Source organism: Triturus cristatus, chromosome 9 (genome assembly GCF_964204655.1).
Source record: "Triturus cristatus chromosome 9, aTriCri1.1, whole genome shotgun sequence".
NCBI lineage: Eukaryota > Metazoa > Chordata > Amphibia > Caudata > Salamandridae > Triturus > Triturus cristatus.
Window position 1 is genome coordinate 712,699,508 of NC_140592.1, and position 18,996 is coordinate 712,718,503.

The 18,996-nt window shown below is 42.0% G+C and overlaps 1 protein-coding gene across 1 annotated transcript; it reads left to right on the forward strand.

Moving 5' to 3' along the window:
• The first annotated feature begins 131 nt into the window (after positions 1-131).
• On the forward strand, positions 132-18,343 carry LOC146798575 (transmembrane protein 272-like). Its single transcript, XM_085627990.1, has 6 exons — positions 132-182; positions 9,022-9,149; positions 9,579-9,624; positions 12,138-12,200; positions 14,447-14,626; positions 16,720-18,343. The coding sequence occupies exons 2-6, from the start codon at positions 9,117-9,119 to the stop codon at positions 16,938-16,940; spliced, it is 543 nt and encodes a 180-aa protein (XP_085484116.1). The 5' UTR covers positions 132-182; positions 9,022-9,116; the 3' UTR covers positions 16,941-18,343.
• The last annotated feature ends 653 nt before the right edge of the window (positions 18,344-18,996 follow it).

The following is an 18,996-nucleotide window of genomic DNA, read 5'->3' on the forward strand; positions in this document are numbered from 1 at the left end:
CGTTTCATTGTTTCCTTGCAGGTGATGAATATTCATGAGCTTTCGTGTCGGGTGTGTGCCTTTAATTACATACTAGACAATGTGGCAGCGGTGCTATAAAACCTCTTTCGAGGCACACACATTTACCAGCACTTGGACAGCCCGGCACCTTCTCTGCCAACAATCCTCAGACTCACAGGACGGTAAGTGCTTGAATGCGCGCTCTTTATTTGCGGAGGGTAGGGTGGCTGCCATGTTGGGATTTGAAGCTGCTGTAAGATCGCGACTGTTTTTAATTTTCAACAAACTACATTTGGAATGTGTACTATTGAATTTCCCTGAGAGTGTGAGTAAAACGCCCGTTCTCTTATTGATCTGTAATATTCATAGATGCACGTGCTATTTAAGTGTTTGGGGGATATTCATATGAATTTTTATTCCAAGGTTTTTTAAACCCGGCGAAAGCAGTTCATATCAATCTCTCGGGTAGGATTAGTTCAGAGCTAGGAGTGTGTCTAGAAAAGTGACCAGTGAACTATATACTCAGTGTCCGTAAAGACATGAAGGGGAATCTAAGAAAGTCGGCAGGTTCTCAGTGTACCCTAGTGTCTCAACCCTAAAGCAGGAGTATACAGGCAATTCTTTCCCACGGTTTGAGGTGGTTTGTATTCTAACTGAGTCAGTCATTTCATTTCATTTTGGTGCTTTATTTTGGTCATAGACCATTAAAGTAACAATTCTTCAGTGGAAGTACAAATACATCATACCATAAAAAGATAAAAACAATTCAGGATGTGTTACATACTCAGTAATAGCACTAGATTGATAAAAACAATAGAACCAAACAGTACAATGTTATACTTTGATATCTAGAGTCAAAAAACAATTTATTTAAGATGGATAAATTATGAACTCAAAAACAGCACCAGTTAAGTAAAAACCATTAAACTGTACCATACATTAAAGTACATTTGTGACTGACCAGTCAGATGCCTAGGTACTGCCTACCAAGGGTCCGCCAGGTTGTTTGAAGTGGGGACAGAGAGAATTTTACTCCGAATGGGCCAAATACTCTTGAGATCCTTGCAGACAGAGAAACTTTAACAGAGGACGTATCTGCTCTACATATCCTCGAGGCTATCTTATGGTGGCGGGCTCCTAGATAACGACGTAGGGGAGCTATCCAGCTTTTCCTCTGTTTTTAGGTAGGGCAAAAGAACAGGAGATGGTCGGACGGTTCTTCACCCTAGCCACATAAGGGACACATTTTGGATCCACCTTGGTCAGGTTTCCATTTGAATGTGAGTGTAGCAAGAGGGAGTGGACCTAGCCTGAACCTTAAATAAAGTGCTTTAGTTAATAGAGCATCTATCTCAGTCATGTAATTCTCAAACAGTGGTACTGGTTTGAACTCAAGGAAGCTTTCAGTCTGGTGCCCAGGCCTATCTGGTTACATAGTTTAACCTCCTTGTTCTCCCAGTGGGCAAACATCAGCTTTTTATAGCGAGGGGAGTAATAGAACTTGGATCTAGTCAATGCTCATGCAAACCCCTGGAGCTGAGAAACTGCATCACAGAAGCCAACCACCGGATTTTTCGTCCCGACATGTGATCTGTTCAAGACATAACTCAAACCGTCCCTGCAATGTTCAGATTCAGGAGTGGATCATACACAACACCTACAAAGGATTGGCTTTAGGCGGGTTACAGAAACTATAGGCCATAACCCTAAGTCTTGCTTAAAGGCTAATGGAGTACTTAGCGGTAATTTGAGGGCTGCTCTCAGGAAATTGTTCTCGTCTTTTTTCATTCCATTTCGATTTCTTTGGCCCCAGAGCTCTTCCCCATATGTAGCAGCAGCTGCGGCTTGGGACCTCCAGACAACAAGAAGGGTGGAGACTGGGTGCGAGTTGGTCTTAATTGCAATATTTAAAATAGGAGCTTCCCAGTGTTTAAAATGAGAGTGCTTTTTACAAAGTAGTTGACCCAGGTGTTGCAGCTGGATAAGCGTATGCCAAGGTAGTCAAAGTCTGTCACTCACTCTAGTTCCACCCCCTCAAGGGATATATTCCCTATAAAGCCTCTATAGGGGTGGATGGCCGTAAACTTAGTTTTGCTTTCATTGATTGCTAGGCCATGGTCTGAGTAAACTAAATTGAAGTTATTCAGGAGAGTCTCCAGGGTTTTGAGAGTCTTAAATGCCAACAACGTATTGTCTGAGAACAACAAAGCAGGTTTCTTGGTTTCTCCTTGTACTGGGGAATCATTGTTGCAGGCCAGTAGATAGTCAATACCCCATTAACAAACAGCAAAAGCAGCATGGGAGTAAGTATACAGCCTTGCCTTACCCCCTTATCTATCCCAAAATCATCAGTGGCTTCCCCATTGGCCCCTCAACGGATTTGGGCAGAATTAACTTCAGTGGAGCTAAATAATTATTTTAAGAAGGGGGCCAGGGAGTTCCAGGTCTCTGAGAATACACCATAGTTTATCTCTAGGGACCATATCGAATTCCGCCTTAAGATCTACAAAAGCGATATAAAGACTAGCCCCATTTAAGTCGACCTCCTTCTAACTTATTGGTTGGTACCTAAAAATCTGTTCGACCATACTAGTTTTGGTGTGGAATCTGGCTTGAAAAGATGTCAAAATCTTGGTTTCATTGATCCAGAGTAACAATCGGTGTAGTATTAGCTTATTTGTTTGACTGGAGTCAATGAGTCTAATTGTGAGATACTTTGCCGGATCTGTCTTTTTGCCTTTTTTAAGGTTAGAGATTCTTTCCACACCTTTCCAAGATGTTGGGAGGTCTTCTCCTGCCATGATGGTGTTATCGAGACGGGTAAGGTATGGTGAACAAATAGTGGATTCGGAGATGAACAGGCCCACTGGAATTCAATGCTGCCAAGGGCTTTCCCCAAACTTCTGTGATTTGCGACACAGTGAAAAATTCTTAATTTCTGGAGGTGTCAGAGTTGTAGATAATGACACCGAGTGTTGTGGCTGGTAAGGGACCATAGTTATCTTGGGTCTCCGGATTGGGGTGGGAGGGGAAGAGGAGTATAGGGTTTTAAAGTGGGTTACCAGTTCTGGGGAGCAATGTTAGATTCAGGTTTCGCCCACACTGTCTTGGAGCCTTGTGAAATGACATGCCAGAAGGCTTCCTGATTCCCCGGGTATACAGCGGTCAACATTTCGGTCCAAATGGCCATATCCCAGTTTGATTTTGCACATTTTTTGACAGCTTAGCAGTCTGGATGTTGTTTGGCAGCCCACCCTAGATGGCACGGAGGAGGAGGCTCTTTGCTATTCTCCAATTTCTGTTAAACCGCGAGTGTGATGTAGTCACAGTAGAGTTCTTATTTGAGTAGGGTTTGGTGAAAAAGCCTGATTCTTAACTCCGCAAACCATTTAGCATGGACGTCCATTACCCTATCGGAAGGCAGCTCAGGATGAACTAATAGGAGCAAGATATGGGGCAGGCCCTGGTGTATGTGGGCGTATGTATTCTCATTATTCAATACAGTCTCCCATCCTACCTTCCTTCAATCATTGCTAACTTATATATCATCACAAGGTAATCAAGGGTCCTTATTTGACCTGTCCGTTTTGTCATGCAGTGTAAGAAACAGAGGAAAATGATCACTCTCCGTCCTATATAAACCTCCATATCTATAATGAGTTCCCAGAATCGGAGGTCCACAAGAAAATAATCAATACAACTCTGGCTGAAATGTCTTTTAAAGTTCGGCGCCTCTCTACATAGGATTTCACCCTGCCATTGCAGGCCCTCAGATGACATCATATACAGAGGTCCAGCAACTGCAGGTCTACCTTTGATGTGAACTTTAGACAAGGACCCGCAATCTGGGGAATACCCCAGGATTGATCTTCGTCACCGATTATTTCCCTTTGGAGGGTGGTAGGTTTAAAATGTGTTAAAACTCACGGCTACAACTACTACTACCTCCCACTTGGATTTTGAGTTAGTAATATCACTCCGTTGGTCTAGAATGGAAGACTCTGCTTACTTGGGAATGCTCCTGCTATAAACATTAAAATAACAGTAGTGTTACATTTACCTAAAGGGCAACCTCAAGGCCAAGTAGATCCAGTGAATTGATTGGCAGTTGCTTAACGTGGTATCCCGGAGGGATCTTAATCCATGTGGATAAACCACCTGAAAGTCTAACGGGTTTGGGTTTGCGAGCAGGCACATGAAATTTCTTATACCCTTGTCTATGGGTTGGGACAACCTCCCAGGACTCTTTAAACATAATAATATTGGCTGTGTATATAAAGGGCCCTGAGCCCCCCTGGGAAAACTTACTCCCCAGTCCCGCAAAGTTCCAAGAGATGATACAAAAATCATTAGACCTGCACGTCTAGAGAGTGGAAAAATTGTTCACTGTGCAAGATGCAAGAACTAGTTGGAGGAACCTACACTCGAGGCTGCTCTCGGACATGACTACCAATTGTTGAACGATTCCAGTCAATCCACACAAGAAGGAGAAGATGTGGTCTGAGGGTGCTCCTGGCTCTAAAGTAGGGGGGACCCTTGTTTTGAACGGTATCTGGGAGTTATTGGAGGTAGAGGTTTGTGCCTGTAAAGACAATAGACCATTCACAAAAGCTTAATGTGAGAACTGTAAACTAATGCAGTCAAAGGTGTCAGAGTGTGAAATACGACTCGCACTAATTATGTCAGAATGTATTACAGTGTAGCATTTCCTCACGTCTCTAATCCAGTGCATCACTTTATTTATCAGGGAACCGTCCTCTTCTTTGACACACAAGAGCACCTTGGGATACCAGTCATATATAACATACAGCGGTGGGAAAAAGCGTTAGGGTTAGTATTAGACAATAGACAATTGGAAACTAGGGTGAGGCAGTATAGGTTTAGGAGTAAAATCAGGGTAAAGTAATGGAACCTGGTTATGTGAATCCTTGCAACCATCAACCTGGCTTGTCGATGAGTTTTCAAGGTGCTGGTATTTCGGCGAGGACTGTAACTCATCACATAGGGCCTCAATCTCAGCCCATGAAGAATTAGTAACTACCCATAGTTCTTTGATTGGGGAACAGGTATCATCCGCTACATCTGACCGTTGTGGGGGGATAAGCAAGCGCTCCGGAGTCATTTGGCGGCGTATCATTAGAGGCCAAAACAGAAAAATTATTAGATCATGTAACCACAGGTTCTAGTGGAATGTGGGATTTAGATGAATTAGAAGAAATACACAACGGAGAACTGCCGATAGTGGACTCCCCCGGGGCATTTCTTATTGAGCTAATTGCCATGAAAGAAGACCATTTGCCCTTCCCAACTTTTTTAAATAACTGGGCAACTTGTGTCTTTTTTGGCTTAGCACCAGAAGCATCAGGTTGAAGGATTTGATCTACCTCCTCTATAAGATGGTCTATACCTTGTAGGGTACTGCTGTGGGATGGACAGTCTACTGCTTTTTTCCCGGTTGGTTCAACAGTGAGTTTTTCAGTGCTGTTCCTTTTCCCCGACAGTCGACAGGTTAAATATCACTCTGCAGGTATTTCAACTAAATAGTCATACTACAAATAACAGCCTTCCCTCCAAAAAACACAAAAAATTGGCCAGGCTACAAGCTTATGTGGGAAAACCATGAGGGGTTACTATTATTTTAAATGCCTAATACCGCTTGCCTCAGTGGGAGAGACTGTTTGATGATGAGTCCTGGATCCGGTCTTTGACATATTTGGTCTCAGTCTGAAAGGACAGCCAAACAGGCACCACAAAAGTCAGTAGCTATATGTTCGTAAGAGGTGACCTTATTTAGCATGGGGATTTGCAACTCGGCCGCAAGGCCAAGGGGGGTGGCCGGCCCTCCCTCTTCCTGTCGCTGACGGGCGCAGGGCGGGACCGCCATTGGCCCGGACATGGCCCATGTGGCGCGACTGCTCGCCACGCTTAATACCGCTTGGTAGATCAGGTGAGGGGGAAGACCAGGGACCGCCTCCTGGGGTCCTGGTGATGCTGGACTGTGTAGTACCCTCTGAATTGCCGCCAATTTCACCCATGGAGCCAGACTCCTCACCAAGCTTTATGGTGCTTGGTAGATCCGGTGAGGGGAAGACCAGGGACCTCCTCCTGGTGCCCTGGTGGTGTTGGACCATGTAGTCTCCTCTAAAATGCCGCCAACTTCATCCGTGGAGTGGGACTCCTCTTCGCGCTTTATAGCACGTGGTAGATTACGCGAGGGGGAAGACCAGGGACTGCCTCCTGTGGCCATGGTGATGCTGGACCATGTAGCCCCCTCTAGAATGCCCCCAACTTCTGTCCTTTATTGTATGAATTCACCTACTTAGGCAAATTCCCACTCTCTGAAGTATCACAGATTTTCATGAATGGACGAGATGATGTGATTAAAGTACTAATTACGTTTAGATGGGACTGTCGGATTTGGTTCAGATAAGAACATGTACTCAGTAGTTATCAGCAAGCCTGGTCAACATTTCTGATACACCGGTGCAATCATGCGTATTTTTATGAATTTTGCTTTACATTTGTTATGTGAAATTCCCAAAACTAATCCCAGAGAGCACGGGAATAACACAAACGACCTGAATATAAGTAGCTTTTGTTCACGCATCTTGCGTTTTCGCTCTATGTTTAAGCGCAAAATGCATCCTCACACCTAAAACAGACAGTTTCCACATTATTAAATGTGGCATATATTGTAATGGGTATGCGTGGAGTGGAAAAATGGATAAACACATAAGAGAAAACAGTTGGGAGGCTTATAAATAATGAAAAGTAGAGAAATAATCCCGAGAGAAAGGCTAGGAATAGTCACAGTTAAATGACTTTTGGGCCAGATGTACGACCCTTTTTTGCGTCCGCAAACGGGAGATCCTCCCGTTTGTGGTCGCAAAAAAGTGTAATAGCATGTACAAATGCTATCTTGCGAGTCACTGACTCGCAAAATAGCATTTGCCACTCTCGCTGTTAGGAAGGGGCGTCCCTTCCTAATAGCGAATCAACATGCTATGTACTAATGTTTTGCAGCCGCATTTGCGGCAGCAAAACACTTGCCGTTTACCACCTACTTCGAGTAGGTGGTAAACCACTCGCAAAGGGGAAGGGGTCCCCAGGGGACCCCTTCCCCTTTGTGAGTAAGTGGGGAAATATTTTTTAAGAGCAGGCAGTAGTCCCAGAGACCACTGCCTGCCCTTAAAAAAATTAAACTGAAAAGTTTCCTTTTTCTTCTTTTAAATGCATCCTGTTTTCCTTTAAGGAAAACGGACTGCATTAAAGAAAAAGAAAACTGCTTTATTAAAAAAGCAGTGACAGACATGGTGGCCTGCTGACCCCAGCAGGCCATCATCCCTGTGAATGCTAGCCATTCCTAAAGGGGTCGCAAATTGCGCCTGCCTCATTTTAATGAGGCATGCAATTTGCGACCCCATTAGGAATCGCAAACAGTGTCTGAGACATTGTTGTGCATTCCAATGACCGAGTCACAAATGCGACGCATCTTGCGACTCGCTAATCGGCGGGTCGTACATCTGGCCCTTTGTCTAATATCAGATAGTGTTTTGGAAATTGAAACTGAAAGTCATGACGTCATTGGGCTTCTTAACCGTCATTGGTACACTCTCAACTGCCTAATAGAATTGGGGGAGGAGGATGGTGATGAAATATCAAGTGTAACTGTCACACTACAAAAATATCATATCAACAATACTGACAACCAAAATATCAGCTAGGTCAGTAATTGTTTGCTGTACTTATCACTACATATATGTCTCTTGTCCAAAAATTGATTTTTAAAGTATGTAGCTGTGAAGTTAAAATAGTAAATCTATACTTATCAATATACACGTAACCAGTGATGCAGTGAACCACCCCCTTAAGCAGCATAAGTGTGGGTTGCTCATTGGGTGAGCGAGCGGGGTAACTGGGTCCCCCGAAAACGTTAATTCGATTTGTATGGTGCTTTCCTGTCTGCAAACAAAATGCTAATAAATACGATTAGTTAAAAAATGAACATAGAGGTTTGGTAGGTGGGTTGACATTCATTGCAAAATAAACAGAGCCATGATGAAATGTTTAAAGTAGGGGAAATGCTCAGAGAGGGTGAAATAAAAAAGTGAGCATGAGAAAGAATAGTAGGAAAGACCAAAATAAGGATGAGAGACATAAACATGGGTAGATGGAAAGAGAGAGGAAAGAGCTGGTGGTCAAAGGGAGGTTGCAAGAAAGGAAGTACATGTCGAAAGATATAATGAAGAAAAGGTGAAAAGTAGGATGAAAGGGTGAAAGAATGAATGGATGGAAGCATGAAAGATTGGGTAGATGGAAGGACACAAGGATAGATGGAAGAGTGAAATGATCAACAGATAAAAGGGTGAATGGCAGGAAGAATGAAGAATGGGCAGATGGGTAAGATTGTAAGGAACGATGGTGAAAGGAAGAAAGGAAGGAAGGATGGATGGATGGATGGATGGATGGATGGATGGATGGATGGATGGATGGATGGATGGATGGATGGATGGATGGATGGATGAATGGATTAATATATAAATGGGGAAAGCATAATTGTATGAATTAATGGAAGGAGGATGAGAAGGTAAACAAAATTCTCCTAAGCGCAGGTTTGCTCACTTGGCATGCTGGGTGTGATCAGAGTTATGGTTAAAGTGAAGGCATTTTTATTTTCTTCCTTCTCCCTGGAACCTACCTCCACAATATTTTGGCAGTAGATGTTTTTAGTTGCAACATTCTTGCAGCATGATATTTCTTTGGTCGATATTCTGACATACAAGTGAAAGGATCAGTGAGCAAGAAAGGTAAGGCAAGCTAATGAGTGAAAGAAAGAGTCAGATTGCAGCATAAAACAGGGAAAGAAGCACTGACAACAAAGAAAAAGAGTTCAAGGCAGTCAGGAGTGAGATGGCAAGGGAGACCAATAGAAAGAAAGAGTGGAGTTGAGATGAACAAAATATATGAAACAAAGTTGTGCATTTGGGATTATCAAACTAATTAATCCGAACTCTTCTGCAGGTCGGCCGCAAGAAAAACGCCCATCATTGGCTCATAAGGACATCCTTGGTGAGCCGTGGGACTGAATCCGAAGAAAACCGACAAGCAACAGAGTCATGGCCCAAGACAGAGTGCATCAGGACTGCCAGGTAAATTGACAGATGTAAAAAACGTAGAAACATCAACAAATATCAATATGGAATCAATAAGGGCTTCTACTATACTTGAAAGAGAAGATTGGAAGTGTGGTTCTCTTTCACTTCTAGAACATTCTTTGTTGGCTGTGGAAGGACAGATGTGATGCTCACAAATGCCACTATGAAACACAAAGAGGACCTATGGTACAGCATGGGCACACACACATATCTCAATGGAAAATTCATCTCGTTCTTTACTGTCATTTTTACTTAGCATTTGTATAGCGCACCATCATTGCGGCTTCGTAGCGCATTTCATGGTTAAAGGCGGCATCAAGGCACGCCTGTCACAGCTCCCTGCTGGTACAAAGTAGACCCAAAGCTGCTCAATGCCCAACTTGATCTCAGTTCTAAAGCAATCACTGTCTTATGTCTGCACAGGATACATCAGTCAAGAGTTGCTGTTGCTGTGCCACTCAGTGTTTCAGTGAGTATTTGGTTATTTTACTACATTTAAATTAACTAGGTTTATCATTTTATTCTGGGACTTTCTTGGTGTTGGAGAGTTCTTGGTGTTTGATGGTTGCGTTCCTCTGGAAATGGAAATCATTTTATTCGGAAAAATAAGTTTCCAGTCACTTCTTTTCTCACAAATATACATGAATTAGTTCCACCTTTGTGCCTAGTCACTGCTGAGCTTTTCCATGAATGGCTCACTGATAGAGTCTTCACCCTCATCTCCATTCATGCCTTGACATACCATCCGGTACAAACATCTGCACAGATGACAGGCCATTGCAGTCTCCAGGTTCCTGTGGTTTTGGGGACCTGGAGCCGTACTACACAGAAAACCTCAGGGGTGCACAGGGCATGTGCGCCCGCTCTGTGCACCCCCGGGACACATTGGTATTACAGAAGGGGCCTCAGAGGCTTCTACGGCCCACTCTGTGTTACAGATAGCTCTGGCGCACGTGGTACACCAGCGCTATCATTAGAGGGTGTTTCCTCATTTGCACAGAGGCGTCAGCCCATGCACTTTTCCTCTGCGCCTGTGCCCTATTTTGGACGCAGACATGACTAAAGGCAGCCTTCTAGAGGGGAGAAAGGGGGTCCCATGGACCTCACAGACATCCCCTTGTGGGCGGGTGCAGTCACTCACTGCATCCACCTGCAAGGGGATTTCTCACCCCTCTTGAAAGTGCAAGCAGGTGCCACTTGCACAGTGAAACACGGAGCAGCTTTAAAGCAGCTGCGCCGTATTTATCTGGAATGGTAGGGATGGAGGACTGAAGAGGCAGCGGACCTCATCCCTGCCTTTGCATTCTTAAACAACATTTTATTTTATCATTCCACTTCCTGTGCTTTAAAGGAACAGGAACTCCAATAAAAAAATAGAATACGCATTTGGCAAATGCCTTGCTGGGTGCATGCAGCAGTACTTTGGAACTCTGGCGGATCCCCATTCCCAATAGCCCACATTTGCTAAGTGGAAGCTGTCCCTCAGACCCTACTTCTTCTATGAGAATGGATACCACAGCGTTGGGTGTTAGTATTCAATCAATGATTTACAGCAGTTATTTGTTGAGGCTGGGGCCTGGAAAGAAGGTTGTTTTCAGCTGGCTAGCTAGATTTGCTTGAATAGATCACCCACTAAATGATACAAAACGTTTTGAACTTAATGCATAATGGGTTTGGGAGCTACAGAGGAGTCCTGAAGATAGAGATGATGTGGTCACACTGAGGCTGGTGGTTGTATGGAGAATGCCCTTCTTTTGGGGTGATGGTGGAGTCAACTATGGGCCAGATGTACAAACATTGGGAAGAGTGATTTCCTAATTGCGATTTCCTGCAAATCGCAATTATTAAATCACTATTCCTAAGGTATGAAACTTGTTGAGTTTCAATTAGTGATTCCTAATGGGTCGTAAATTGACCTACCTCATAAATATTCATGAAATAGGTCGCAGTTTGCGACCCATTAGAAATCATAGCCATCACAGGGATGGTGGCCTGCTAGGGTCCACAGACCACCTTGTCTGTGATTGCTTTTGATTAAAGCAACGCTTTTTACTTTAAAATGCAGCCGTTTTACTTTCATGAAAAACTGAATGTTTAAAAAGAAAAAAATGAAATGCTTAAAAGTAAATTTTTAAGCGTAGGCAGTGATCTTTGGGACCACTGCCCGCACGTAAAAAATATTTGTCTTACATTCTCAAAGGGAAAGTGGTCCCATGGTATTCATTCCTATTTTGAATGGGTTACCACCAACTTTGAATTGGTGGTACAATATTTATGTTTTGTGAATGAAATTTGGTCCCAAAACATTAATACATACCACTGCGAATCGCTGTTTGGAAGGGATGCCCTAAACACTCCCCTTCCAAATACCGAATCGCAAACCAATCTTGCGATTCAGTAACAACTTAGAAGAGGGATCTGAGGTTTCCTTCAATATATTCTTAGAACGAAAGGCACATATTGAGTCGGATGCCAATACTTGCCTTCAGAGAGCACACAGGTAATGAAACCTAGAGTGAAACGCGTGCTGGCAAAAAAGATTTTACATGAGTTCTTAACTTACAAAGTAGAGTAACAGTATGGCATGAACTTATTTTGCAATTGGAAATTATAATTCACTGCTTAAAATAGGAAAGAACAATAAATATACAAAAAATATGTTTGAAATGACCTAAAAAAAAATCACTTGCTGTGTGACTTGAAACATGTTTTGCTGAGAATTACAAGATGTAAAGGGCTGAGAATTATACGACAGTACGAGAAGAGAATTATAGAAATAAGTGGGGTCCGGATGGCCTTTAAATCAGGTCTGTTTTCGATGTTAACCTGATGCTGGCGAGAAGGTGAGGTGGTTAGGGACTGAACGTTTAATTTGAAAGTTGTTTTTTGTTTATTTAACCTTTCTAAATGGCTTCTACCTTTAATATCACAGATGAGTAGCAGTAGGCATTTCAGAAATTGATATGTTTTCTTCTTTTTCAGAATGGCTTCTTGGTCTAATGTCACTTGTTTGGATAGCACTGAGCATCGCTGAGATTGTCATTGGTAAGATCAAAGGATCTCATTGCCTCTTTGTACTCTTTCTTCTCCTCTCCACCCTGACATATGCATCCCTTTTTCTATCCTCTTTTCATCCCTTTTTCCAGTTCACCTCATGAGATTAGGAGATACCATCCCTGGAACGTTTTTTTTAATGCTGAATGGATACATACTTATAACCTGTTGACTAGTAATGCCTTATTTGGTGTACGACATGCGATTTGGTATCTACCTCATTAACGAGGACATGGTCGATCTTTGTCCATCTCTTTTCAGAAAGATTTTGTTAGTACTCGAGCAGAACTTCTGTGACTCTTTGGTTTGTGGTAGATCATTAAGTCCATACTACACCTCACCAAGGGGCTGTCTCCGGCGACAGGCCACCCCAACCTCTCCACTCAACTAAGGCATCCTTAATTTCACCCTATAAAGGAGCTTTCTCTGGACTGTTGGCCATTTGCAATGTTTTGAAACTCAATAAATACATGTAAAGTAGTCTCTGTTGGAAAAAGTCCCAAACAACATCTCTGGATAGTTCTTTTTTAAATACCTATTTTGGCCCAAACCCTAATGCTACTCACTCTTCAGCACTTTTTTTTTCTTTTGGAAGAACAGAACTGCAAGCACCAAAATGCACTGAGACAAATGTCTGAGTAGCCGTGAGGGACTCAAATGTTTCCCTAAAGAGAGCTGTCATAGTAAATTAATTGAGTGCCTCTTAAAAATAGTGTTCACCTCCCCGACTGTAATCCAAGGGCAAGAGGTTGAGGGAACCTCTGCCAATATTCAGGATGTGACTCACCTCACTTCTTGAAATTATTGCAGGTAACTCATCCGAAGGGAATCACGTTGGTTTCTGTGTTTATATTCAACCAACCTAAGCATACACTCTACAATTTTCATAGGATAGGATTTCATTAACATTCTTGCTATGACACTGCTCATAAGCATGATCTCTTTTGTCTCACATTTTTGTGAGAGCTCTGAGGTGTGACTGCGGGTGTTATATAATGCCTCACAACATACAATTGAGTCAATAGTGTAAGTCATGGATTGTCATGTGATCCCAAAATGATCCGATGAGCTATAAGAAAAGCATGTAAAATACAATTAAAATAATAGATTGAAAGAATTAGCTAGAACATGAAACTGACCGGTAGGAAGAGAGAGTGAGAATGTGAGTGAGAGAGTGAGAGACAGGGAGAGAAAGAAAGAGAAAGAGAGGGTCCAATAGAAATGATTGATTGGAAGATGGCTAGAATTAGAGCAAAAGAACAAAGCAAAGGAGGAGATGAGGATTGGAGAAAGGGAGGAGAAAAGAATGAGAAAAAGAAGTTGACAAGGCACAGGTGGTTTAAAAAGAAAACCAGAGTCAAGTCAGGCGGTGTGTTAAATCATATGTTTTTAAGCTAAACTGCTTTAGGCCCCCATTTCAAGTTCAGGGCTAAATGCTGATCTCTGTGTAAACTAAGGGATGGGGATTCTGAGTTGTTTGATAAACATACCCTCACAGTTTTCCCTGATGGAATAAATTAAGGTAAAGGCCATTAGGAATGCCAAAATATGTGGAACTTGGTGTGTATACAAAACAGTGATGGATGGAATGCTTAAATTAATCTAAGACACTGGTAATCACTCAGGCCGCATCCCAATCCATCATTATTTGGCACACAATGCCGACTCATTTTGGACCCAGCTTCATGCAAATCAACCTTGACCCTGCTCCAATAGGAATAGTCCAGCCCGAACTGCCAAGCCAGGACCTTCCTGAGCCGAAACACACACAAACCAGAATTTGGTGTGCTACCTCAATAATTGTACATGTTATGTCTCAGTTGCAAGATGAAAACTAGGAAGAGGAGGCATTTACCATAACTGGGGTGGTAAATACCTCATTCTGTGGTAATGGTATTACCAAGTGTGGTAAAAGCCTTCACTGACCTAACTTGGAATGAGGTCCATTGTCTTTCAACAACAAACCACACAACTGCATATCCCAAGATGGTTTTGTCTAGGAATGTGCTTAGTGGCCTGGAGATTTGAGGCCATACTGTCTGCATTCTATACATTTTAATAAGACTAGTTCCTCCTATCAGGTGAGTCTGGAGTATCTGGCAACATGTTATTTCCTGGTAGAAGATAAAACTAAATATCAGCCACCCTACTGAAGATTTCTTTGGCAATATTTCATTGCTCTGTAATGCAACACCTAATGTAGTTATTTCATTGATCTGTTGTTTTCATCCTCACAGGTTCTGTTTATCTGCATGAATGCCCAGCACAACGCTTCATCCCTATCTACCTCATCGTCAATGGCGTCACCGTCATCGTCATGTCCCTCCTCTCTATTGTGGCTGGACTGAGGCCAAATAAGCTCATCTATGGCATCCTTGCGCTGTTGAGCCTCTTTTGGTTTGCTTGGCTTATCACAGGTAATACCTTTACTTATGTCGTACAGTTCTAGGGAAAGTTATCATCAACGATTGAAAGCTATCAATCACGAGATAACTAATGAAATTAGCAGTCCATTTGCAACATAATTTATAATTACAAAGTGCCATCCATAGGATGGTGGATGAAGAAAGGGCTTTAAAATGAGACAACAAGCCATTTACAAGATAGTGAATGAGCATGAAGTGGTGGGTATATTGATTATCATTATCAATATACTTACAGATAAAGTGATCTGATATGCTCCTGTTTCTGAATGGCTAGTTGTACAATTTATTAACATCACAACAGAAAATACCCACCACAATTTACATTTTTGGGCAAGGTAAGACAAGTGATACATTCTATTTCTTAGTAAAACACTAAGATTCTTTGTGTATTTTTGTATTTAAGAGCACTTATAGTGGTTGCTCAAATTGGTCTGAATTTAATTTTTTGAAGCATCATTTAAAATATGATATATTTGTCCCAAGTCAAATTTCCCGTGCCAGCTTGTTCCATAAATTGATTCCAAATACCTATATTTTCCTGCCTCCAGATCTCTTATTTTTTGCATTTTATTGGCGATATTTATATTGGGTTGATGTAGTTCCAGAGGTTATCACAGTGCTTTACATCGGCAGATATTTTGTACTGACAGATGCAGCTTCAAAAAAAATGTCTGGTTAACTTACAAACTGGGTGTGGCCAGGTAAAATTCATATAAGAACAATCATTGACATCTGCATAAATTGATAGGAGGTGATGTGGATTGGCCAAGAGGGGACATTGGGTAGGGAGAGAAGTAAACGGAGAAGGTGAAGAGTTTCAGTTCTTTCGTGGAGATACGGGCAGGGGAGTTTGGCACCTGTCTGTTTCTCAAATCTTGACACCCTCATTCAATTATTATTCAATGGTCTGTAAAGGGAGACAGGTACATATTTATTTACGCCTTGACTCGAATGGAGGAACCCAGCATCAATCACAACTCAAACATAAGCACAAGACATGTAGTTCCTCCGCAGGCCCTGCCTGTGAGCAGGCCAGAGTTTGCGCAGGGGTCGGAATTCCATGTTGTATGGAGTTTACAGCACCCACTAATTACCAGGGGCAATATAGTCCACACCGTTCATAAAATTTGGGCAACCCAGAATTGCCAGATTTGACAGTTGAAAAGTACATTGTTTATCATGAGATACAGATTGTGGTGTGTTAAGCAATAAGGCCTACCTGATCTACTGGGCTAGAGTGGGTTTGTTTTCTTAAAACAATTGGACCAGGTCTCTACCATCTTGGCTGAAGCTTCCAAGCAGCTTTTCCAGCACAGAAATGAAAATTATATTCTAAGTGGTAAACTGGATTTTACCATCAGTTGTAGGCTGAGCTCTATGATAAAGGGAAAAAATATATATCCTACTCAAAAAGTATTTCAAACAGAGCCTTACCTTACTCACCACTGATAGAAAGCCATTTTAACATAAAAAATAACCTTAAAGTTTCAAACTTTTATCAGTGGGGGTCAGAGATTGCCCCACTGAGTGAAAACACCTGAAGTAGGGACTTCGGAGAGACTTTCCTTAATCTGCGACACATCTCACTTAGTACCGCTAAGGTCCATCCAGTTTTACTGTAGCCCCCCAATGACTGCTTCCTGATTGCGAATAATTTCTTCTCCAAAAAGGTTACGCTATCTAAATGCATCTCTGTTATTTCCATGGTAAATATTTAAAGTGAAATTTTACACGTATCTTTTGTGATATTTAATGTTATTAGTCCTCTAATCCCCCCTCATGCGTTAGAGAGCTTTGGCCGAATTGTTTAATGTAAATCGAATATACAGTGTCTTTAAGCTTATATTATAGATTCATAGTTTTATCATTGGTATCAATGTACCTTCTGGAGATTACATCTTATGCCAGGAAAAGGGAGTTATACACATAAGTAGAGTTTTAAGTGACACATGGTGGCTGTTGCACTCATGGGTTTTGTGGAAATGTGGGTTAGTCAAAAATGTAGGATTATTTTAAAGATGGTCCGGCAAGGATCTGAGTTCAGTGCTGGGGATATGATAAATCTCTGTTTTTTCACCCAACAGGGAGCGTCTGGACTTTCCCGCTGTACCCCAACTACACAAACTGCAACAGAACCGTCTACCTATTTACGTTCTCCATCTTGATCATCCAGTGGATCGTCCTGGCGATGTCTCTCCCCGCGATCATTGTCAAACTTTTCTCCTCTTTCATCGCTTGTTCTTCTTGTTCCTCTTGCTGTCTTTGTTCTCAGTGCTCCTCTTGCGTTTCCTGTGTTACTAAATGATGAACTTAAGGCCCCAAAATCCTTACATTTTGTTAGAAAACTTGCAGTTCCATGGACTATTTGCACAACGGTGCCTCAAGAAAGAAATTGGTTATTTTGTAAATTCATAATTGCTAATGGATGGTTTTGTTGCACTGACAATTAGAGACCACCTTTCCTCCTGACTGACACATCATGTACACACCAGGATGATGGCCCAACCCTATTATTATTAGGCACGTGGTTTAACAATAAAGACCACATGATAACCAAAGGTGTAGTGTATCCTGATTTTGCACAAAGGCAGGACACATGTAGGGACCAAAGGTAAAACTTGGCTATGAGAGAGGGTCACTGACAAGTGGCCCATGTATATCGCCAATGGAAAACGTGGCATGAACTCAGCCGCGGCCGGTGCAGGTAAGACCAGTGGGGCATCGGGCCGAGTGGGGGAGAAGGGGTATTTTGAAAGATGAAGACGATGAGAAAATAATTATTTAATTTTCCCTCGTGGTCGTCTGTCGAATCCCCCCCAACTTGGCCCAACCACACTGCACAGGCTGCAGCTGCATGAACTGTTTTTCTACTTAAGTAATTAACTGTATTTTGAACATCCTAGTGACACAGAACTAATAGATTTACTGGGTTTGCTGTTGTTCCTTTTAGAGGGTATGTATTTTAGCAATTCGGACTGCATTCTTCCTATTGAAGGCGGGTTAATATTGATTTATATAAGGTTGCTCGCTGTCACAAAAATGTATCAGGTGTTGCGATTCGAGTTATTTTACAGGCTACAAAATCAGTAAACTCTTAACCAAGATTTGCACAGGACATAATTTTTTCTAGAATAGTTTTGTTAATTGTCTGGTACAGCACAAAACAATGAGCACAAGTTGGTGCACCAGCGAACTATCATGGTAAATAATAAAAGATTACCACCTACGGCTCACAAGAAAGGTTTTTTTCAGATCCTTATGATGACCCTAGACAGCCAACATTTCTGGGAATTGAAAAAATTGAGCCACACTGTTGAAATAGTGTAAGAGGAAAGGGTTTGTTGGAAAGAGAAGGCGGCCGAGGTTTACTAAGGCTTCATGCCTGTGCAAGCATCCACAAAGTGGCGCATGCTATTCACTATTAACAGCACAATCTATGTTCCAATGGGAAGGTGAACGTTACAGATCACACAAACTGTTGCTTGAAGGTGGCATTACTAGGGTGGATCAACGCAAGCATGCACAGGTTCTGACGCAAAGCCGGCTCTATGAAGCATGGCAAGACCAGGCCTTGCCTAGTAGAAGAAGGCTCAAGAAAAGTACATTTTATTTTTTATTTTACTTAAATCATTTCATTCCATATGGGATGCAGTGCACAACACATATCCCATGCACTGGTACCTTCTGAGTTTGCTTACACGTAGGAATTAGTTCTGGAATGGTATGTCTCTAGCATAAACCCTATGCTAGACAGTGAACACTCACAGATGTACCATGATGCCAGCGCCTTTGTGATTTATCAGAGGGAGCAACACAAGTTTAAGGTCAATCTTGGTAGATTCGAAAATAATGTGGGTGCTATGCTGCACTGGGTGAAAAATATGTAAATCCGGGCCTGAATGTGTATTTCAAATAAGAAAGGTATAAAAAATAGACCTAATTTGAAATTAATGTTTCCTTGTGTAATGTAACTGGTGCTCGTGTAAAGTGCTCCGATACCTGATACCTTCGGGTCAAGCTCGCGCTATATAAAACTATAAATAAAAAGTGATAAAGTACCTCTAAGGCGAATTGCTATAGTTATACATTTCTCTATTTAAAACAATAGTATTTATTTTATGTGAGTGATTATTTGGTGCTTCTCCTTTCAGTATTTTATCTTAATGTGACAAGTCAAAATGAAAAACATTTGAGGGTCATGGAATCACAGGTGTCTAACGCCTTTGCGACAGGGTAATGACTGACATACAACTTTAGAGGTAGAAAAATGCGTAGCGAATAGTTTTTTCCAGTACCCCACTACTTCTTACTAATGAAGAAAATGTGACTGTTAACACATTCAAAATCAGGTATGAATATAT

What these genes read in the sequence shown, in the direction of transcription:
- LOC146798575 (XM_085627990.1), top strand. Translation starts at nt 9,117, where the DNA reads ATGGCCCAAGACAGAGTGCATCAGGACTGCCAG. An exon ending in GAGTGCATCAGGACTGCCAG is followed by an intron (nt 9,150 to 9,578) that starts GTAAATTGACAG and finishes ATGTCTGCACAG; the next exon opens with GATACATCAGTCAAGAGTTG. An exon ending in CATCGCTGAGATTGTCATTG is followed by an intron (nt 12,201 to 14,446) that starts GTAAGATCAAAG and finishes TCATCCTCACAG; the next exon opens with GTTCTGTTTATCTGCATGAA.